General features: G+C 39.6%; 2 protein-coding genes across 2 annotated transcripts; both read left to right on the plus strand.

Annotated features, from left to right (window-relative positions):
• Positions 1-7,021: 7,021 nt before the first annotated feature.
• Positions 7,022-16,816, plus strand: LOC101155975 (sodium-dependent lysophosphatidylcholine symporter 1-B). The gene is made up of 14 exons (XM_011490483.4): positions 7,022-7,254; positions 8,169-8,297; positions 8,708-8,832; positions 10,100-10,223; positions 10,307-10,385; positions 10,468-10,628; positions 12,379-12,469; positions 12,840-12,958; positions 13,082-13,165; positions 14,795-14,878; positions 14,957-15,069; positions 15,150-15,293; positions 15,399-15,575; positions 15,692-16,816. The coding sequence occupies exons 1-14, from the start codon at positions 7,183-7,185 to the stop codon at positions 15,732-15,734; spliced, it is 1,545 nt and encodes a 514-aa protein (XP_011488785.1). The 5' UTR covers positions 7,022-7,182; the 3' UTR covers positions 15,735-16,816.
• A 1,593-nt stretch (positions 16,817-18,409) lies between these two features.
• Positions 18,410-23,301, plus strand: si:ch211-67f13.7 (zona pellucida sperm-binding protein 3). The gene is made up of 8 exons (XM_011490480.4): positions 18,410-18,953; positions 19,030-19,142; positions 21,776-21,882; positions 21,961-22,132; positions 22,199-22,313; positions 22,379-22,458; positions 22,525-22,613; positions 22,680-23,301. The coding sequence occupies exons 1-8, from the start codon at positions 18,495-18,497 to the stop codon at positions 23,237-23,239; spliced, it is 1,695 nt and encodes a 564-aa protein (XP_011488782.1). The 5' UTR covers positions 18,410-18,494; the 3' UTR covers positions 23,240-23,301.
• Positions 23,302-23,531: the final 230 nt, after the last annotated feature.

The raw sequence follows: 23,531 nt of genomic DNA on the forward strand, positions 1-23,531 counted from the left end.
GTGTACGCTCAGTGGCAGGGTCAAAACAGCTGAGCAGACCCACCAAGGCTGGAAAATGAACATTACTGGAAAAGTATATGGGAGAAAGAGGCAGCGCATAACAGCAATGCCCAGTTGCTGGTTTCTCTGAGAAAAAAACATAGCTACCTCCCTGAACAGAATCCAGTATCCGTCACAGTGGCAGACATCCAAGAAAGAGTCTCAGGCATGAAGAACTGAACAGCACCGGGCCCTGACATGATACATGCCTACTGGCTAAAGAAGCTTACCGCACTCCACGAGCGCCTGGCAGCACAAATGAACCAGCTGCTAAGAGATGGGACTCACCCCGAATGGCTAACGGAAGGGCGAACACTCCTGATCCAGAAGGATCACTCGGAGGGTGCAGTCCCATCCAACTACCGGCAGACCTGTCTCTCCACAACATGGAAGCTCATGTCGGACATCATTGCAACCAAGATAAATAGGCACATGGATCAATACATGAGCAACACACAGAAGGGCATTGGTAGAAACTCCAGAAGAGCCAAACACCAACTCCTGGTTGACAGAACAGTCGCTCAAGACTGCAGGTCACGACACGCCAACCTGTGCACAGCCTGGATTGATTACAAGAAAGCCTATGACTCAATGCCACACACGTGGAGCACTGAATGCTTGGAGCTGTAAAACATCAACAGGACTCCAAGAGCTTTCATAGGAAACTCAATGAAGCTGTGGAAAACCACCCTTGAAGCCAATGGCAGGCCACATGCACAAGTGTCCATCAAATGTGGGATATACCAAGGTGATGCTCTGTCCCCACTGATGTTCTGCATAGGTCTGAACCCCCTCAGCCAAATAATCAACAAGACTGGCTATGGATACCGACTCAGAAATGGGGCCAACATCAGTCACCTCATCTACATGGATGACATCAAGCTATATGCTAAGAGCGAGCATGACATTGACTCCCTGATCCACACCGCCAGGATCTACAGTACTGACATTGGGATGTCATTTGGGATCGAGAAATGCAACCGGATGGTGACAAAGAGAGGCAAGGTAGTCCACGCAGGAGGGGTCTCAATCCCAGAAAGAACAATAGCAGACATTGAGGACAGTTACAAGTACCTTGGAATTCCGCAGGCAAATGGCAACCTGGAGCAGGCAACGAGGAAAGCTGCAACAGCTAAATACTTCCAACGAGTAAGGCAAGTCCTGAGAAGCCAGCTCAATGGCAAAAATATGACCCGGGCAATAAACAGCTACGCACTGCCAGTTAACAGATACCCTGCAAGAATAATAAGATGACCAAAGGAAGAGATAAAGACCATGGATGTTAAAACACGAAAGCTCCTCACCACGCATGGAGGGTTCCACCCCAAATCCAGCACACTGAGACTGTATGCTAGCCGCAAGGAAGGAGGCCAGGGACTAGTGAGCGTAGAAGCCACTATCCAGGATAAAACATCTAAGATGCATGAATACATCAAGCTCAATGTGTCTCAGGCAATGGAGATCAGAGGATGCAGTGCTGGAGGACAGATCCTCATAGGAGGACAGACCCCTGCATGGGATGTACCACTGGACCATAACTGAAGTGGCTGATATCAAGACGTCCCACCAATGGCTAGAAAGGGCTGGCCTACAGGACAGTACTGAAGCACTCAGCCTGGCAGCTCAGGAACAAGCCCTGAGCACCAGAGCAATAGAGGCTCAGATCTACCACACCAGACAAGACCCAAGGTGTAGGCTGTGCAAAGAGCCTGAAACAATCCAGCACATAACTGCAGGGTGTAAGATGCTGGCAGGGAAAGCATACATGGAGCGCCACAATCAAGTGGCTGGAATAATATACAGGAACATGTGTGCAGAATATGAACTGGAAACCCCAAGGTCAAAATGGGAAACACCTCCGAAGGTGGTAGAGAATGAGAGGGCAAAGATCCTGTGGGACTTCCAGATCCAGACTGATAGGATGGTAATGGCAAACCAACCAGACATTGTAGTGGTGGATAAAGAACAGAGGAAAGCCGTTGTGGTGGATGTGGCAGTGCCAAGCGATGGGAACATCAGGAAGAAGGAACATGAGAAACTGGAGAAATACCAGGGACTCAGAGAAAAACTGGAGAAAGCCTGGAAAGTGAAGGTGACAGTGGTGCCTGTGGTAATTGGAGCACTCGGGGCAGTAACCCCCAAGCTGGAGGAGTGGCTACAACAGATACCTGGAAAGACCTCAGACCTCTCAGTCCAGAAAAGTGCAGTACTAGGAACAGCTAAGATACTGCAGGACCCTCAAGCTCCCAGGCCTCTGGTAGAGGACCCGAGCTTGGAGGAGAAACCACCCGCGGAGGGTGAGAGGGGCGTTTTTATATATATATCTATAAATATATAAATATATATCTATATCTATATATCTATATAGACATATAGATATAGATATCTATATATCTATCTATATATATATATATATATATATATGCACATTCAAAGTTTCCCCAACCCCTATAAAATAGATATTTACCCATAGAAAAATATAACTCACTAAACTCTTTTTAACCCATGTAAAATTCACTCAAATAATAAAATTACTACTTTATATCTCCTCTCTTGACTTTACAATGATTTGGGTTCCCTCCCCGGAACCAATTTAAGGTTCTTTTACCCTTAGCAACCTCTTTTGCTGGCAGACCACTCCTAACAGAAAACAGAGGTGAGTCACCACAATCAGACATTGAATACAAAAAGATACGCAGTGCAGCAGCTGTAAACCTAACTATTTAAATATATCTGCTTTCACAGGTGCTCCTGATCAAGAAGAGCTTTACTGCTGCTGCTTAATTTTAGCTGCATTAAGCCAATAAAAATCTGTCAATTAACCATCTCTGCCTGTTCTTTAATGTGACGACTGCAAGTTGTGACTGGCATCCTGGTAATAAATGTCAATTTTCTTGCGCTTTGTTCTTAATAGTCCCCATAGGAGATGTGGCGAATCTAGTTCAATAACCCAAAATGCAAAGGTCAACGATAACTTTGACTAAATTTCATGTGAAATGTCGAAAACTGTTTTTTATTCTTGGTTTCAGTGAAATTTTCACAGAATCATTATCCTTTTGTCCAGAGAGTCGGTATTAAAATGCAGAGAAGTTTTGAGTAATCTATGAATCAATTCAGTTGGAACAAATAGGAACCAAAAATGTGCTGAAAACAGTCATAAATGAGAAGGACAAGTTAACTGACCCTGAGGCAAAGATTACCTAAAGTTCTGTTTTGCAGCTCCACATCTAAAGCCTTAAAACCTACAGTTAAGGCGGCCGTGGTGCAGCGGTAGGGCGGTCGACCCATGATCATAAGATTGCAGGTTCGATTCCCGCCTTGCACACCCATGAGTCGAAGTGTCCTTGAGCAAGACACTGAACCCCACCTTGCCTCTGGTGGTAGGCAGGCGCCTGTGTTTGGCAGCGGAGCCGCCATCAGTGTATGAATGTGTGTGTGAATGTGTGTGTGACTGGGTGAATGGGTCTGTGACTGTAAAGCGCTTTGTCCTTGTAGGAAGAAAGGCGCTATACAAGTATACGCCATTTACCATTTAAAAAAAAACAAAAAAAACCTACAGTTAAAACAGATAGTTATGGTCACAAAATGTCATTGAACTACTGTTAACAATTCATGGAGACACAACTACAGGCAGTTGGTATGTCTGTTTTCCTAATTCAAAGGAGAACTTTATATTTTGAGTTCTGCAGTAATGTCTTGAAGATAAAAAAAAAACTAAGAATACACACATGGGTATTGTACATAAATCCCAAACCTGAAGACCAAAGTCAAGTCTGGTCTTGAGGCAGACTAGTGTGTCTTAACATTTGAGCACTATCTATATTTGCTCGGGTGATTTTTCCACCCGAGCAAAATTATTTACATTAATTTCAATATGTCGCGTGTTAAGGAGTCTGTGCCTTCACCGGGAAAGTATCCCATGTGCGAGGAATGGGTGGGCCGAAGACCAAGTTCCTAGTATCATTTTTTTATTGTTTAGGAAATTTTTGTTCTCAATTCCTAAGTTTTCAGTAATTTTGTGTTTTTAGGAACTTCCTATGTTTTTCTTTTCATTTTATTACACATCCCACAGTCGAAAACAAAAGCAAACCACTCTATTTTATCTTGTGTTGTCACGTTTTGATGTATTTTTCATGAAAAATACATTTTGTTGGGTATATAGGAATATTAGAATACTAGGCAGAAGTGATGGTGTAACTTTTTGTAGGGTTTAGACAAAGTCCCCATTTTTCTGTGTGGTGAAATCTCCATCCAGTAGATGGCACAAGAACCAAACTTCAGCTCATTTTTCCTGCTGTCATATTTCTCCAGCATCTGTGTGTGGATACTCAGTCTGGAGTTGGGACTATCTCATCAGTCTACCTCACAGTCTGGAGATTTCACAAACTACAAACATCAGAACCGATGCAGATCTTATCAAACTACACTAAATCTGTACGTTTTCTCTGTCAGTTTTTTTTTAATTTAGTCTAAGAAAACGCTCAATGGTTTTTAATGAAGAAATCTACAAATTTTCCATGTTGCTGTTGTTCCAGTCTGTGGTTTTACAGAACGGCACTTAAAGAACAGTTGGACAAGTGGTTTCCAAATTTCAGCGATTCAGCAGCAAATTCAAGGACCTGATAATATTCCTTAAACGATCTTCAGTATAACTTTTATTGCAAAATCTTCTTAGTCCAATCATAGGAAATTCCTTCCTTGAATCAATGCAGCTATTAAGATTTTGAGGTTAGTTGTGAAATATAAGGATAAATATGAGAACAGCCCCATATAATAAGGATTTTTTGTGATCTATGAATTTGAAGTTGTTGTAAAGGCTCATTTGGGTTGTTTTTTTAAAGCTGTGCAAAGTAAACAGCACTTGACTGTCATCAAGAGGTGTTACAGTTGAGTTTCTGTGGGATGAACATTACTCCTAAAATAGATTCAACAGCTTTTCTGACCGAAAATGAAAACTGTAGCTCCAATCCAACTTCTCTGAGATAAAACACTCTTGTGAGTTTTTTATAGCTCTAATATAGGTTTGGAAACCTTCTTATTTCCTTTTATTGTTGGCTCTCGCGCAGCCGTTGTCTCTCTCGCTGCCCGGGAACTCTCTCCCGACGCTGCAGCCGTCAAAGACATCCTTCTTCTCCACACACCGAGTTTGCTACTTAGCTCTCACAAATGGACACAGGAAACAATTTCTGTTCACTTGAAGTGCAGTCCCCACTCACTTCGTCTTTCTCCACACATGAAGGGTCCCGCTTTCCTTTTTATCTTCAACTGCACGTTTTTTTTTTTTTTTTTTTTTTATCTTCAACTGCACGTAAAAGAAACGTTTACATATGCTGACGTAATGACGTATTCCAGAACAAAGATTGTCTATAATGACAGACATCGCACTCTAACAATAATGTTTTCTGATTTGTGTTGAAAAGTTTTTTTTTTTTTTTTTTTTTGTGTAATCTGTAAACAGCTCCATTGAAAAAAAAAGTTACTGGAATGTGCTAAAATTAGAAAGTGAGATTGATCTTATGGTGTTGTTTTTCTCTTTGTGTACTTGCAGTTTTAATCTTGACTGAAAGGTCCTATCTGCACTTTTCTTTCCTTTCCTTCCTTTATTTTTAAATCAGTTTTCAAATTTTTTTTTCTTTTCTTTTAAAGTAAATTTTATGTTGATTATTTCTATGATGTATTGTGATTTTAATGCATTCTTCTGTTTTGTGAAGCACCTTGAATTACTTTGTGTATGAATTGTGCTATACAAATAAACTTGCCTTGCCTTGCCTTGCCTTGCCTAATCTTTACATAACACAGAAATGTCTGCATGTGGTCACAAACACTAAACCTAAACCTTATATCCAGCGATGACTTCATTTTTTCCAGGGTTGCAGACAAGTTGCTCCTGTTGAGCAGGAAGTGTGGAATACAGCAAACTGGTTTGCAGTTCCCCACAAGACCAAAACTAAAAAAAAAACTGTCTTGTTCCTTTCATTGGTTTAAAAATAACAAATCAATTAAACCTGCAAATGAGAGCATAATAATAATCACAGACCCAATAATAAATAATAATAATAATAATAATAATAATTTAATCTCTCAGTTCTTATGCTAGAGCCAGAATTTGGGAATTTAATTTTAACCACAGACGGCTATTGAATACTCACCTCTGATCTCATTTCATCTTCCACTGTTCTTTCCCATAAATTTATGTGGTGCTTAATTAGTAATTTCTGATTTTGACTTCTTAATTCTTACTTAGATCTCAGGATAATTCTTAGTTTAATCTTAAGATTCTGACTTTAATATGTAAATTCCAACTTTATTCTCAGTTTACTGATTTCAGAATACAAATTTTGGTGATTTAATTTCAGAAAATTTATTTTGGCAGCATAATTCAGAGGTCAATCTCAGAATTCTGACTTTCATGCATGCTGATTGTTTCTTGCAATACTGATTTTGGTGTCATAATTCCATTGGCAGAATGCTAATTTTGTTTTATTATTTTCTTTAATCTAAAGATTTTGATTATTTTGTCATAATTTACAGTTTAATCTCACAATTCTGACTATAATATTACAATTGCAACTTTAATCTCAGAATACTGATTTCAAAATATTATTTTTGATGTTTTAATTTCAGAATATTGATTTTGGTTTCATATTTATGAGTTTAATCTCAGAATTCTGCAGTTCTCGCTTTTATCCGTGGCACGCGCTTCACACGGAGCCAGCAGCGCTTTCTTTTGAAATGCCGTTCTCCCCGTGTTGCACGGTTTACATCAGAACATGACATACGATCGTCGCAGCACACAGCACATTGTCGACTCAGAAGTACCTCACATGTCAAAAAAGTGTGAGCACCCCTGTCACAGACAAACCATCTGCTTCCGTACGTAGTAACGCTCATTGATCTGCTGTAAAAGTGGGCTTGGTAAAAGTGAACCAATCAGAAGCTTCAAAACAACAAATACGTCACAGGATGACGTGAGTATGATTGACTTCGGCACATGCACGAGCCGAAACAGACAGTAAAACTTTGAGTTGTACCGCTTGTAGTCCTGAAGAGCTTTCGCCTTTTTTTAATTCCATCTCAGTAAAAGAATTAAGTAACATAAACCAAAATAAAAACATTGTTATATATTTCCACTTTTCAAGCACAATGGCAAGAGGAGAGGACGCCACTTCGTCGACTTTGCAAACAGTCAAACCTCAAAAAGACATCAGCGTGAAGGTAAAACGTTTGTAGGAGAGCCTGAATTTGAAACGGGCTTTAAAAATATCTATATATTTTGTATCAGTTCATGTTTGAGATGATATGAACTCATGTTTTAGATTTATACACATAGTTTGTCACAAATTTTCCTTTAGGAACCGTATTATATATAGATGGATAGATAGATCTTGCAGACATGTTTTCTTAAGGGGCCGCAGAACTGGCTCTACCGGTCCTCTCGTGCAGAAACGTCATGTGCTCTGAGTGATGCAGCATCAGCCACGATCCCGATTGACCAGGCTCATTCCCACTTTCCTTATCACGTTAAAACAAAACAGTCTGGAAACTCAAAACACTGTTTTATTGGGAGGAAGCTGGCATCCCTATAAAAATAAAAATAAAAACAGGGAAAATGTGTGTGAGTGTGTTTCTGTGAATGGATCACTTCAGTCCACCTCATATCTGCTCTGAGTAATTCCACATCCATTTTTATAGTTCAGCAAATTTTAGTCTAGATTAATAGAACACCTCATTTGCATAAATTAAAATATTGAACTTTTGGAGGGTAAATAAATCACCACCTACTCAACTGCTGCTAAACCTTTATTTAAATTTATGTGCAATTTCTCTTCTTATTTTTGTGGCTATTTGTGTTCATAAAGATTGATTTCCCTTAAAGAAAAAAAGAAGAAGAAAAAAAATCAATTTTCCCACAGTATAGATGTGCCAATGTGATGACTGAAAGCTGTTCTGCATAAAAATCATGTTACTTCCAAGAGCTGCAATGGGCTGATGGGGTGTGTACTAAAGAAACCTCGTGATTTAATGCTCATAAAAGACAACATGATCTCAAAGCAGCCTCTGAGGATTGTAAAGCTCATATAAAAATTCCCAATGTCACATAAATCTTTTCTTTGTTTCTTTTTCTCCAGGAGAAAAAGCAAAAACCTCAGCTGTCTGTATGCAATAAACTTTGCTTTGCTTTTGGAGGAGCTCCTTATCAGATTACTGGTTGTGCGCTGGGATTCTTCCTCCAGATCTTCCTGCTAGAAGTGGCACAGGTAAAAACAAAACAAAAAAGAAATGGACTTAATGGCTTCATTTAAAATTCAACTTATTGGTAAAGCAGATTTCAGCCAAATAAACAAGAAAAAAAGTAGATGTAAAGTTGGAACACTTTGGTTTAACATTATTTTCAAAATAGAAGTCTGTTAAAAGATTTTGTTGCTACAGCAGTGTTAAAATGAACACTTTGCTTGAAGTGTTAATCTGCAGTTTAGCAGATTTCTATTGCAGTCAAGTCCTACTGCTTTCTTTGTTGGTCAATTAGTCCTTTCAGCTCTACTGCTATTCTTACAGAACCATATCACTACAGGTGCTTTGAAATGGATATTTTAAATTTTCAAAAAAACAAACAAAGCCTTTGCTTTTGTTCAACTTAACACTTTTTTCCCCCTCCAAAATCCTCTAGTTGGACCCCTTAAATGCCTCCATCATCTTGTTTGCGGGGAGGGCCTGGGATGGCATCACTGACCCAACTGTGGGGTTCCTGGTGAGCCACAGTAGATGGACCAGGGTGGGTCGCATGATGCCGTGGTAGGTGTCTGAAGCAGGGATGACGTACATGAGGTGCAGAAAAAACAAAAAATAATCGGGAAGATTTAAAAAAAAAAAGGCAGTAACAGTGGCAACAAGGCTGAGGGAGATGTTGAAGAAGAAATAAAGAGATCCCTGAAAAGGGAGGTAGTTTTTGCAGTAAAGACCACAGGTTTTATCTGTCAGAAGACTGAAATAGGTGAAATATTATTCTGTCACAATCAGCAACATGAAAATGAAATATTTAGTTGTCAGAAATAGTTTCTTTGGTGATCTTTGCAAAAATAATTTCATAACCCTTCGAAACACATGCAAACAATTACATGTTTCTGCTGCAGAATAGATCAGTAATAAATACGCGTGAGATGAGCAGATTTCTGATAAAGACAAAACGTAAAACTGACACGCTCAACAAGAAAACCAACTCTGCCTGAAGCTACTTTTGTCCTCAATAAAGAAGAGCTGCTCCACAAAGAGCTGCTGAGGTGTGGCTCCAAACTAAGCATGAGAACTCACAATAGTTCCAATATTGCTTGCCATTTTTGTTGCACTGGGAATGTTAGGTTGGGGTTATCCCACATGTTGTTACAATTATTATATTCAAAGACTGCTTGAGACGACGATAAACCGTACAGTTTTATTGCTAGTTTTTTGTGCCAATATCTAGCGGTAGTGTTCTTTTTTTGTTTGTGGGCTGATTCTTGCTTTTGTGTGGAGTTGGGAGTGGTAACATTCGAATCCCAGAAGAGAATATCTGTTCTGATCAAACCACAGAGTCCCAGAAAGTTCTGGGATCTTTCTGCCATTGGTCCAGCTGACTTCCCGTCCCACAATGCAGTCTTGACTGACTAGAGTTTTGTTGAAATAAATAGGATTAGAGGGATTATTCAAAAAGAACCACTGACTGTAGTGGAGTCAAATACCCCCTCCGATGGAAAATGGTGTTTTTACATGTTCTTGGTACATTTTTGTGATGGTGGAGGACATGTATATAAAGAACACTAAGAGTAAAACTGCATTTCTGAATATTTCTTTATTCAAATCGTTGTGAATCAGGAGCAGATGAAATAATGTTGTTTGACAAGGATTGTATTTGTTGCACAAAAAATTCTCTGGGTGGGGCCACAAGCTTTCTGCTCTGCTCTGCTCCATCCTGATACATCCACTTGAAGACGACTAGATCTATGTGCGCCCTTGTTTTCCTCATGTGAGCTGCTATCTGGCACAAGTGCCCACAACTTCTGTTTGTCCTCACTCTTCCATCCAGGATCCTCTGCTCCACTCCGTTCGCAGTGTTGACATACTTCTTGATTTGGTACGTGCCGCCTTTTGAAGAAGGGAAGGTCCTCTGGTTTCTGGTATTTTACTGCCTCTTCCAGTCTATGCAAACGGTTTGTATCTACATCTAGAAATCCTCAGATGATCTGATTCAACTGATCAGTGTTTTTAACAGTGTTGGTTTTATGTATTGCAGTGCTTCCATGTGCCATATTCAGCCCTCACCATGTTTATCAGCACCAAACAGGAGGAGCGGGACTCCGCCACAGCATATCGTATGTCAGACTGCTGCAAAGTTAAACACTTCCTCTTTTGTATTGTGGCGTGTGCGCTGACTCCTCCCACCCGGTTCTGCAGGTATGACAGTGGAGCTCTTGGGGATCCTGTTGGGCACTGCGATCCAAGGACAGATTGTTGGTAGCGTCTCGACGTGTCCTGTTGATGATGACAATGATGATTACAAGAACAGCACAATCCCACCAACAGTCAACAGAACCATAACCTCACTAGAGGAATCAGTAAGTAATTAATTATTGGATTTCAGCTTATTAGATGCATCAGATTTTTAGTTTTTATGTATTTATTTACATGAGACATTTTCTACAGTAGAGTGATTGTTTTCAATCTACAGCTTTATAGACACAAAAATGTTGGTTAAATGTGGAAAAGACTCTACAGACAAATGTATGTTTAGGCTAAGATCTTAACATCAGAGTTTGAGGCAAAACAACTATAAATGTATATTTATCGTCATGTTTTAACAGGAAAACCAATATTAATTAAAGCCGCAAGCGGCATTGTATGGCCCGCAGGCGCAACCCTCCCCCGCTGCCCACCTCTACACACCACTTCCGCTATCATTGCCCACCTCTACGCAGCACCGCCGCCCTCACCTCCCACCTTTAGTCAAGGCTAGTCAAAGCTGCATATGCTGAATGTAATAACTATGCTAGTTATGCTAATGTAGCTAAAAGTGCTCGCTTATCCATCAGCATCATCAACTCACTCAGAAAAACACAGTGATCCATTGGTAAGAGCTACATGTGAAAAGTTGATAGAAAATCCACTTTTCGCTAACCATGCCCACATTCCTTATATGTCCATATCCAGTGTTTTACAATATGTTCAGTTTCAGCCAATGATGCATGCATTTAATTTTCACAGTATTCCATTGTAAGACATAAGAGTTATAACAGTGCGCCATGTTTGCTGGCTCGCCACACGCACGCCGTTGACAATCTAGAACTTCTAATTCCAACATTTTTTCCAAAGTAGCTTGCCATTGAGAAGTTTCAAGATGATTGATAAAAATCCCAACGACAAGTTTATATTTCTATCTAGTTGCAAAACTAAAGATGGCGGCCTTTTCCCGATGTCAAAGGTAGACAAAACTTCATAGGCTTATGCTAGCAACATTTGTTTCAAATTTCGTGAAAACCGCTCAAACAAAAGTTCATTTTTCCATATTATGTTTGAATGCGAAAATCGCGAAATTGCAGCTTTTGGCACATAATGGCTGCCAAACCGTAGGTCATGTCGCCATCCCGTAATAATTTCAAAACTTTGTTTGGATATCCCCGACAAAGTTAACTCAGTTACGTTAGCCGATTCTTAAAAAAAATTTAGATTTTTTTTTTTTTTTTTTAGCCGAGTCAGCACTTTTTTTTGCGATCGTTCTTTGTTTACCACGCCTGTATTCCATCATCGATCTTGTCGTTTGTTACATTGTTTTGTTCAGCGTGGGCCAGGGAATCGCATATTCCTTTTTTACGACATTCTGATAAAAAATGTGCAAGCTAGCTAAGATCGCAACAGTTGCAAATTCACCACGCACACGGCGTTCAAAATCTACAACTTCTAATTCCAACATTTTTTCCACAGTAGCTTGTAATTGATGCAGGAGACATTTTGAGACGATCGCTAAAAAATTTTAGGACGAGTTTTCATTTGTATCTGGTACTAAAGTGGCTTTTTTGAAAAATCCAAGATGGCCGATTTTTGTTGTACTACACACTGGTCATGTCGTCTTGTGTTTTGGGCGTGATTTTTCTGCGTTTTGACATCTGGTTTTTCTTTTACGTTTTGAACCTTTTTGAGTTTTCGACCCTCGTTGCAGATGCAATATGGTCCTTTCAGTCTGTGACTGCTGCGAGCCATAATGAGAAAAACACCAGAAACTTCAAATGCCAAAAACTGCTTGGAAAATGTTGTGGAAGGCACTCTTTAGCCTCTATAATCAGGGGTTTTTCCAAACTTGTCTGTCCTCAGAAAAAAGCACATATGATTTCTTCAGGAGTCATCTGCATCATCTACATCCTGTGTTCTGTGATCCTGTTTTTGGGTGTGAAGGAGCAGAAAGGTTTGAACTCTCCAGCAGAAAAAGAAAAACAATGTCATGCAAAACAACACCTGTTCCCAATGAATGAATCAGGCGCACAGAAGAAGTCAGTCAAAGGAAAGACAATCTCAAGACTTGCAAAGCATTGAGATTCTACAATTTGTTTATTATTTGAAAGGTTTTTGCTTGGAGTGAAGCAAAATTTGGTTAAAAAGATGTGCAAAGCCAAAAAACTCTAATACAAAAACTCATGACTTTTTTTGGTTTTGCCACATGCTTTAACATTTTTTTAACAAAAATGTAGAAACATAAATGTATATGTATCCACTTTTGTAATCCAAAACTTCATTTATATATTTTTTGTCATTTAGTCTTTTCTCTCTGATTGTAGAGTGCGTCCAGGGAGAGTCAAAGCCGCTCACTTTCCGCCAGGGCTTGAAGCTGGTCGTCAGCCACGGACCATATGTCAAACTGGTCTCTGCCTTTGTCTGCACAACTCTGGGTTTCCTGGTAATCCTTTATTTTCCTCCTTTAGTCTTTAAAAAATCAATTAACTTAGATGGTTATAAGGTTTCTAATGTATTTTAGTGTAACTTTGCTTTTATACTTGAGTTCCTGATGTTTTCTTTGCAGTTAGTGGAAGGAAACTTCAGTATTTTCTTAACATATGCTCTTGGCCAGAGGAAAGACTTCCAGAATATTCTCCTGGTGATTATGGTGAGTGATTTGACTCGTAAATTTGTTCCAGAGAACATCCATCTTCTTGTTTTGAGCTGCTTCTCTGAACTCTCTGATGTTAAAAGGGGAGATTTTTAGGTGTCAGAGTGTGTTCCTGAGACTCCCGGGAGCCTGAACACCACACGTCATTATAATTATGTGCAAAGACTGCGTGAGACGAGGATAAACCGTACAGTTTTGTTGCTAGTTGTTTTTGCCAATATCTAGTAGTGGGGTTCTTCTTTTGTGTGTTGGCTGATTCCTGCTTTTTTATGGAGTTGGGAATGGTAATGTTCGAATCCCAGAAGAGAACCTTTGTTCTGATCAAATTTAACCAGAACAGATGTTTGGGTTTCATAAATCTATTTATCCCGTCCTATTCAGCACCAACAGAGTTCAAGTTACACCTCCAGCACATTCCAACATTTTTCACTTTTATATGTTCTCCATGGAGTCAAATCTGTGACATTTTTCTATAAAAATGTAAAATTCTTTGATAAAATTGCCATAAAAACAAGAAAGATATAGTATAGTACAATCGTTTTTTTTTCTTTCTTTTTTTAATAATAATTTAGTTTTTTAAAGAAACCGTATTCAATCCTTTTCTCACAAGACAAGTTTAGTTTTTTTGTCCCACTCAGTGATAGCACAGGTAAAAGATACCTGCATGGCGTTTGCGTCTGGAGTACCTCCGATGGTGCCTGCAGGGCACTTGCAGGGTCATCAGCCGGGATCCACCCTTCATTAATTCTCAGCGAAGCCGCGACTCCTGCTGCTTCATCACCGCGATGATCAGAAATCCCACACCGTCACAGCTCTAGTCGAGATGCCTCCCTGCCACCCCCTGCAGCTGCCCCTGGGACCCATCCTTTCCCCACAAACCGTCCTCCCTCCTCAACCAAAACCAAAAACTGGCTTTTTCCGCCTCTTCCGCCAAGTCCTTGGCTGCCTTCTTCAACTTCAGCTGTCCAGCCCTACAGTTTTGTTCCAGATTCCAGCTCCAACGAGGAAAACAAAAACATACATGGATCTATTTTTCTGCAAGTGGATGGATCAGAATGGGATGGAGCAGGGAGCTTGTGGGTCGCCCGGCTTGTTTTCTTGTCTGTCTTGTATTTTTTGCGTATTTTCATCTGCTCCTGGTTCACAGTGACTTGAATAAAGAAAAACTCAGAAATGGAAGGTGAAGATTAATTTTTTGTCCTCCATCGTCAGGACAAATGCCACAAGAAGATATTAAAAACACCAAAAGCCTGAAATAGAACGTTTCTTTTAGAGCACAATAAGAAAACAGGTTTGATCAGTATCTTGTTAGTTTTCTATATTCTTCTCCAAAGCACAAAAAGGAAGATAAAAAGATACTTCAATACAGGAGGCTTTGTCCAAAACACTACACATGAAACACACTCTTCTTGATTTCTCTGTTTTCTGTAGTTAAACTGATTCTAATTCTTAACAATAAGCTGTTTGACGTTTTAGCATAGTTTCTCATTCTCTGCTTCTGAGAACAAAATGCATAGAATTAATTTTTTTATCTGATAAATCCAATTGGCCTTAATTTTCATTGCTTGTGCTTTATTTTAATTGCTTCTTCCTGCTTTAACTACATTCACATATTGTATTTTTCAGCTCTCTGGGACTCTAACCATTCCATGGTGGCAGTGGTTTCTGACCCGGTTTGGGAAGAAGACTGCAGCTTTCTGCAGTAACCTGGTGAGTGTCGACTATTAACTTTCATGACTATCTTTAATTGTTTTGCAGGGTTGCAGACAGGTTTTTGTTTTCTCGCAGTGGGCTATTCCCGTCATCATCCTAATCGTTTCTGTCAAGAGCAACCTGGCTTTTTTATACGTGGTGTCTGTGGCGGCTGGTGTGAGCGTGGGAGCGTCTTACTTCCTGCCTTGGTGAACATCCATGAATCCAGTTTTTGTTTTGGTTACTTTTACTCTCCCCTTTAAAGTCATTTTTGAATGTGGTTCTTCAGGTCAATGCTTCCTGATGTGCTGGATGACTTCAAAGTCACCAATCCAAATGTTCATGGCCATGAAGCAGTCTTCTACTCTTTCTATGTGTTCTTCACTAAATTTGCCTCTGGCTTATCTCTGGGTATTTCTACTCTCTGTCTAAAGTAAGTAATTTTGTTATGCAGATTTGTGTGTTTTCTTAATTCTAATATCTGACTTATAATCTTGTGAAGAGCCATTTGCCAAACTCTAAACATTTCCCCCCCCAGATTTGCTGGATATGTGACCGGAAACTGCTTGCAGCCAGAATCTGTCAGTACAACTCTGAAAGTGCTGGTCTCTGCATTTCCCATAGCTCTCATTATTGTGGGGTTGCTGATATTAAGGATGTACCCCATCGATGAGACAAGGAGGCAAAGCAACAGCAAAGTACTGCAGGCGAGGCTGTGAGTGGGATAAAAAAGTCTTCTTGTTTTTAGCTCCTGTTACTATCATTATCAGTTCTACCATAATTATCCAAAAAACAAACCTTTTTTTTCCTCCTGCTCCGATTCATTTTTAGACAATCTGAGTCCGAAACCCAAGAACTTGGCAGCATTGCGTAGCGTGAGAGGACAGACGACAGACACCAGCAGAAAAGGAGACTGATGAGATCAGACTAAACACAAGTGCTTTCTCACCATCTACGTTCATGGGCATCCTGTCCCTAGCTCTATAGTGCCACCTAGTGGAGTTTTTGTATAAAGCAAACATTTCTGGACACTTGTGAGAAACAAGTTCAAGTGTTTTTTGCAGCATCAGATCCAAAGCTTTCATTTCATTTTTCAACTCTTCTGGTTTAAAGCCAAAGATTGAATGTTTACTCTGAGAATCCACGAGGCTTTGGTTTGTGTTTCAGGGCATTGTGCTTCTCCATCATCTCCATGTTTTTCCCCTTGTGTGGTTGCGTTACACCATCAGTGCCTGCAGCTACAACTTTTTCTGTTGCTGATGTGACTCAAGACGTTTTAATATTTGAGATCTGATTATCACTCAAGGAGAAAAAGGTACGATTTTACCATTTGATGCTGCATTCATCTAAGCATTTCCACATTGATCCACTAAGTGGAGTTGTATGTCGTTACAAAATCATTTTGTTGTTGTTGTTTTTGTTTTATTTGGCACAAAGTAAGATCAACTTTCAGTTTGCGCCTTAAGTTATAGTCACATGATGCAGAATTGTTTGCAACCATATTTAAATGTGACTCTAAGCATCATGTTTGTATCTGAGCCGTCACTGAGAAATTCAACACCGGTGTGAAATCTGTTCATTTGACTTGCTCCAGCTTTCAAAGAGTAGACTCTTTATGTAACTATTTCCTCAAATTCCATCCCAAAGGGATTATAGTGGTTCTTCTGGTATAAATGAACAATAGTGAAACTGAGTAACTGTGAAATACAAAACAAAATGTAACGCTGTGCTTTGTTTTGTTTTTTGAAAATTGTTGCAATTTTTGTACCATCTATGACACAAAGAAGTGGTCTAAACCGAATGTTTTATTGAAAGGGGCTGTGTGAACAAATGTTTTTCTGATATTTACCTTGGGATGAGGTCAGGGGGATGTCAAGCCTTTAAACTGCACAGTATGTAAATGCATAAAAATAAAAACCAAATCAAAATCAAATAAAATCAAAATGTTAATCCGGACCTGAGTTGTTAATATTTTAATCCTTATTGTATGTTGAATAAGAATTTTAGTCAATGAAAACATTTATCATCATTCAGGAAAGGTTTTGAAAATGTTATGTAACTGGATTTAGTTAGAAGTTTGTATATTCTATAATATATAAAAATGAATAGTAGCAAGTTATGGTAACTCAATTACATTTTCCTGAGTAATTTAGTAAAAGTTGTAATCCTCAGAGTAGGTTTTCTGCAACATACTTTTTACTTCGACTCTAGAATTATAACTCAGTCCACTCATCCGGCTACACCGGCGTAGTGATTTAACTTTTAAACATTTGTATCACTCGTTTTAGCGATAATTTAGTGGTAAATGTAAATGGAGTATACTTGTACAGCGCTGGTGACCCAAAGGTATATACTGCTTTGATCAACCTCCCCAAAACAAAAAGTCATTTCCAAATATGACCTTTTAGAAATTAAACCTAAAAAAACAGCAATCAACAAATAATATTTGCAAGTCATTTCCCAACAATCAAACCAAAGTCGATGGAAAAAAAGTTGATCTGGCAACACAGATTGTAGCAGGAAAGGCAGGGAAATTTCTCCAGCATCAACTCTTCCTATAGAAATGAACTTCAGCATTGTTTTAAGGAAATCTCACCTTCCCTCAACAATTCAGCCACTTCTGCAAAAACTCCCTTTATAGTGCTTTTTAATACAACGTTTGGTTTAAAGGCATCACATTCTTTAAATTTATTCAAATTAAGTTAAATATGAAAAAGCACAAATGATTTTTTAAAAATTGTACTTGATACAGTACTAAAATAATTTAACTTAGTTTCTCGATAATCTGGTAATCCATTTATCTATTTTGTGAACCTGCTGGATCCCTGTCTGGTTCTGGGTTGCTGGAGCCTATCCCAGCTATTCTTGGGTGAAGGAAGAGTACACCTTGGACAGGTCGCCAGTCTGTCAGATGGCATCCTTGTGATAAATGTCAATTTTCTTCCACTTTGTTCGTAACCCTTGTGCTATCCTATGGGGTCAAGATGACCATTGACGTGTTCTCCCTACCATGACAAAGGTGGATAAAAGTGGAGATGATTTCATGTAATCCATGGAAACAGGTGAAGATCACAAATCATTGAAGAAAAAAGTTCAGCGCACTGTCTTGTAGGGTCTGGATGACCCCACTCCCAATGTCAAAGTGCCTAGGATAGCACAAGGTCCCATAGGAGCCGTGATGAATCTGGTTCAATACCCCAAAACACAAAGGTCATCACGTGTGGAATTAACCATTTAATGAATACGTTAATACGTGAGCTCAACACATGAGGCATTTGTAAGTAAGAGATGCAAACAGGGAGAACGAGAAGACGTTAGTGTGTGTACATGTGCTGGGACGATGTAATGGTCTCTCGCATGTTCTTTGCATCCAAGGGTTAATCAGCAAATAATTTGAAGTAGTTTCTGGAATTAAAAATTTTTTTTAACTTTTTTAAGTAACTTGCCTAAGAATAATATTTGTATAAATAATTTATTCTCTACTTTTTAATTTTTCTTAACCAATCAAAGCTTTCATGACGTAATATCCGTTTTGACGGGCTGGCTCAATTTCCTCTAATTAGCAGCAGGTGTGACGGAGGTGTTTTCCCGCGCGGAGTGAAAGTGGAAAGTCGGAAGACAGCAGTCTGCTGCGATGGAAACAAAGTGGAAACTCTTTATTGTGTTTATTTGTGTATTGTCAAAGGGAGCCGTTAAATGTTTGGTTGAATCACACGAGTTTCCGTTTGGTGTGGGAGAAAAACTTTTGGAAGTGAGTGAAAAGCCATCCAGGAGGGTCAGAGGGGACGCACACAGATCGTCTCTGCTCGGTTCGGGGAAGACCTATCACTCCAAGACTTTAGTGACGCCGCCGTCCATGCGTCCGGTGCAGCCCGGCGCAGGGATCCAGTCCGACTCTGGCAAAACCCCAGACGTCTCCGTCACCTGCTTCCCATCTGACTTTGTCGTGCGGGTGAACCCAGCCTTCTACGGCCTGGGCGCAGACGCACAGGAGCTGACGCTTGGCAGCAGCTGCAAAAGCAACGGGGTGCTGAAACCTCAGGGAGATCTGCTCTTTAAATATCCTTTGACTGCGTGTGATGGAGTGCGTGAGGTAAATACAGCTGCATGTAGACGTTTTTAAATCCTGGAAGGAAAGTTTGACTTGCTCCTCTGCTTTTTACGCACAGCTGTCTCACGGATATCTCATCTACAAAAACGTGCTCCATTATGAGCCCTCATCCAAACGGTTTCCAAGCAGAGCGCAGCAGTTGAACCTCAACATTGAATGCCATTATCGAAGGTCAGACAAAATGTGGTTTTGTTCTATGGGTTTTCTATGAATAATTGATTTTCCAACCAGATCAATCAGTCTGAGGCAAGTTGTTAATCGAATCCATCTATACTGTTATAAAATCTTTTCTAAATGAAATCGATATCAATGTTGGAAAATGCCATTAAGCAGGGGCGCAACTACCCAATTTCATAGGGGTATGAGTCCACATTATAAAACGCACCCCAACCACACACTCATACACGTGCATTATAAATCGCCCCATCCACACCTCAAGCTAACTACACATCCCCACACTTCTTCTTTGTTTACATGTATAAATCTCATTTATATGATCTTTTATATGGCCCATCAGAAAATGTTTGTAGGCCATTTTCAACCATGTATTGCTTCAATGTGTCCCCAATTGTGTATGAAGGTCATTCAGAAGGATCTTTTGAGTAATGCCTTACCCCAGCCCTCTTCTCTGCACCTCTGTTGTTCTCCCTCTTCGTCGTCTTTCATTATTATCATTATCGTCGTCGTCATCTGAAAGTCTCTCCTCAGTCTTCTGCTGTGACTGACTTGTCATGTATGCCTGCACTTATTTTCCCAAAAGGACTCAGTGCTGTTCAGCTGGTCAGCAGAAATTCAAACCAGGAAGAGCATCCAGGTTTTTGTGACTTCAGTACTTTAATTTTTCCTACCTGGATTCATCACTTCTCTTTTATATCAGATGCAATCACCAACCTCTTGATGATGGCAAGAGGTGACTCTCCTTCACCTCTTGTCTGTGTTCCCTTCCACTAAATCATATGGCCAAGCACAAATTATTTCATCTTCTTTGTCATGGGTGTCTCACTCTATTTAAGCCACAAGAAGCAGGAGAAGAATGTAATGTTGAAATAAATTAAACATCTTGCTAATGTATTTTTTTAAATTAAGAATACCATTTAAAATCGACTGACTTATTTAGTTCTTGGGTATTAACTGTCTTTGTCGTAAACATCCATCTGTCCTGATTCTCCTTGTCTTTCTCTCCATCCTTTCATCTGTATGACATAAACTTTGTTAGGAATATTTTAGAAGAATGCAGTGACTAAACTATATGTAAAAAAAAAAAAAAAAAAATACCGGTATATTTTTTTTAATTGTAAATTACATTTTTGTTGGATATCAGTTAGTAGTGGGATAGAATAACATAGATTTGTTTATAGTCTAACATCCAAATGGTCAACTAAAAATGAAAGTGTGGTTTAGCCAAAGTGCACTTTAGTTTTAGAAATATATTGAAAGCAATAGGCTGTAAACTAAATGGTTACTCAAACAATAATTATCCAGACTTTTCAATTTTATTTATAGCCCAATATTACAACAATAGTCATCTCAATGGGCTTCATACTGGCAATTGTATAATAAACACGAAACCATAAAGAACATTAAGTCATAGAATTCAATAGGTAATGGCTAAACTAAACTGGCATCCCTGCCGTGAGACCCTCCTTCACCACCCAACCCACCATCACACATACTTCAAATAGGAGCAGCTTTTATCATTATTTAGTGCTGTTACAGTCATAGGATAAAGACTTCGTGTGTTTTGGTACATTTAATTAAAGAAATTATTGTCTGAACCAAAATCAGCACAAAAAAGCGCCTTTATTTTTCTCAGTGATACTGTAAATCCTGCTCAGTACAGCTGGAAGACACTTGTGACCATTTTAGTGGTAACTTTAGCCTGAATGTTTGCAAGCCTGTTTTTAACACTGCTATGACATACCTGCTGTCTCTCAACCATTTAGAGAAACTTTTCTTCATTCCCACTACATCCTTGTCCTTCTCCCTCTTGTGTTTTCTGTTTTGAGCATCTGTTTATTCTTTTGCCATTCCATCTTTTGTGTGCTGTCATCAGATGACTACACGATTCAAGAAAACAAAAAACCTGCTGTAGCACGTTCTCGCTGAGACACACTGGAGTGCGCTCTCTGTGCAACAAGACCTGAGTGAAGAAGTGTCAGTGGCGCCCAATCAGTTATGATGTGCTTCTGTTACTGGTTATATCACTTATGTGCACAAACAGCTGAGAAATTGAGAAGAAAACTTCGGTTTGGCGCCCTCTATAGCCCGGTGCCCCTACCTGACGCATGTACTGCATACCCACTTTTTTGCCTCCACCCCCGAATTGAGCAACTACAGATTTATTTGACTAAAATGTAAAAATGACTAAGTGCATCACAGCTGATCCAATGCGTGGAAACACAGAAGTTTGCAAACACGTGACCATACAGTGTGGTAGAATGTTCTAATGTTCCGTTTGTTTTATTTTGATGTAGAAAAACAACAATGGGCTGAACTTTATGAAACCAAAAGGGGACTGGATTTACCATTAATTCTTGTTTACTTGTTTATATTTATGTTTTACTTTTATTTTTGAGAAACACAAGGGATGTGGAAAACTTCCCCTGCACTGTTCAGAACCCAGGTATTTATCTTTAAGTCCCACTGGTGGAATTTTGATTAAAGATGTCCTTGATTGATATTAGGTCAGTGGATTGGATCAACAATGAATCATATAATTAACCAAAAATTATATGAATCAAATAATTATTGAAATGAATCGTCACACCCCTAGTTTTGACCCATCTCTGATCGTCCATCTGCAGGGATCATTCTGTACATCAGCTGGCAGTCCAGCCCACCTGGCAAACCGTTTTAGTGCGCAAGAACCTGAAAGGACGTCATATGGATTTTCAGATTAAGCTAATGGACGGTATGTCTAGAAAAATCTTCTCAGACTTCAACCCAAATATCTTATTTTGTAACACGTTTCATGATTTCTGATCTTTAGATTCCTGGAAGATTCCAGCCAAGATGCAGGTGTATCTGCTGGGACAAACTGTAAACATTCAAGTCTCTGCTCCCTACCTTCTCTTTGGAGAAAAAGTGTACATCAATAGCTGCTATGCCACACCGACCAGCTCCAAATCATCCCTCAAATACACAATCATCGATAACTATGGGTGTGTTTTTAAAAAAAGATCTTCACATTTTTTTAGATGTGTTCTTACTGTCATTCATTCCCACAGTTGCATGTTGGACAGTAAACAGGACCCTGGAGCCTCACAGTTCATTTCTAGGACAGACGACACCTTGAGGTTCTCTCTGAAGGCCTTCCAGTTCACAGCTGATCCAGACACTGAGGTGAGGAGGCAGAAGATGGTTTTTTTCTTACTTTTTCAGCTGTGTTTGATGTGTTTTGTGTTCAGGTCAGCATCCATTGCAAATTGTTAGTCGCATCGGAGGAACCTGGACCTGTGTATAAATCCTGCACCTACAAAGGCCACAGGTTAGTGCTGATGGGAAGTTTAAGCTCCAACTGTACAGCTTTGAACGGTGTCTTGTTTCTGGACAGATGGAAGGCCCTCACTGGTGACGACGCTCTCTGTGAATGCTGCGAGTCAAAGTGTGTAACCTCCAAATCCCGAAGGGCTTTGAGGGAAGGTCTGTATCTTGGTTTGATAGATCAACTAAAAAAAGCTTAGAATAACATTTTGGTTTTATTTTGAGGTTTTGCAAGTAGCAGGCCCCTCCTGGTTTCTGATCAGCCACATGCAGCAGATGAAGGCTTTTTACCTGCTGGTCCTACTGCAAACAGCTGGAGAAGAGGAGGCAAGGAAAACGATTACTCTAAACTTTACAACCACGGGAATTTCTGGGAAAAGGCAAGTGCAGTAAAGGATGACAAAGCAGCTACAGAACCTAAGCGTGTCAAGTTGGATTACATGAAGGTTTTGGAGGATGAGAGGGATCAACCAGGAGAAAGAAATCCCTCTGATTTGGAAGAGGGTGGGTCAGGTTACCAGGAGGAAGACTCCCAAAAGACTGAGGAGGTCAAGCTGGAAAGTAATGAAAACAGACCCAGCTTGAACCATCAGGGGAGTGAAGCGCCCAATCCTGGAGAAAAGTTGGAGAAAATATTACAGACAGAAAAAAGCTTAAAGGTGGAGCTTGTTGGCCCTGAAAAGGAGATAAAAGGGTGTGGAGGCAACAAGACCGTGAGGACTTCTGACCTGCCATTGAATGACAGTCTAGCAGATGAAAAGACGTGGTATTTCACATGGAGATAGTTAAATCCATGAATGTTTTGATTTAAGTCCATTTTTCTCATTTGAATAAATCTGAAAATGCAGTTGCTTGATGATCTCTTGTCCTTATTACTTCAATTGCATTGCAAATCTTTGTTTCAGATAACAGTAAAATAGAATGTCTTGCATTAAAATTATTGAATAAATTGGGACATTTAGTATACAAGACCATTTTTACATAAGTATGTTAAAGTGGGCATTTTCCACCAGTGGAACATTTCTGCTTGAAGACCCACAAAGTAATACTGGAGAGAAGTATTGAACATTATGAAAC

This window comes from Oryzias latipes, chromosome 22, assembly GCF_053564925.1.
Source record: "Oryzias latipes strain Hd-rR chromosome 22, Olatipes_Hd-rR_3.1".
Taxonomy (NCBI): Eukaryota; Metazoa; Chordata; class Actinopteri; order Beloniformes; family Adrianichthyidae; genus Oryzias; species Oryzias latipes.

Bases quoted from the DNA above. Each gene is read 5' to 3' on its own strand.
- si:ch211-67f13.7 (XM_011490480.4), top strand. From the start codon at position 18,495: ATGGAAACAAAGTGGAAACTCTTTATTGTGTTTATTTGTGTATTGTCA. The intron at 18,954-19,029 runs GTAAATACAGCT...TTTTACGCACAG, and splicing joins CGTGTGATGGAGTGCGTGAG to CTGTCTCACGGATATCTCAT. The intron at 22,459-22,524 runs GTTAGTGCTGAT...GTTTCTGGACAG, and splicing joins TGCACCTACAAAGGCCACAG to ATGGAAGGCCCTCACTGGTG.
- LOC101155975 (XM_011490483.4), top strand. From the start codon at position 7,183: ATGGCAAGAGGAGAGGACGCCACTTCGTCGACTTTGCAAACAGTCAAA. The intron at 12,959-13,081 runs GTAATCCTTTAT...TTTTCTTTGCAG, and splicing joins GCACAACTCTGGGTTTCCTG to TTAGTGGAAGGAAACTTCAG. The intron at 15,576-15,691 runs GTGAGTGGGATA...ATTCATTTTTAG, and splicing joins AAAGTACTGCAGGCGAGGCT to ACAATCTGAGTCCGAAACCC.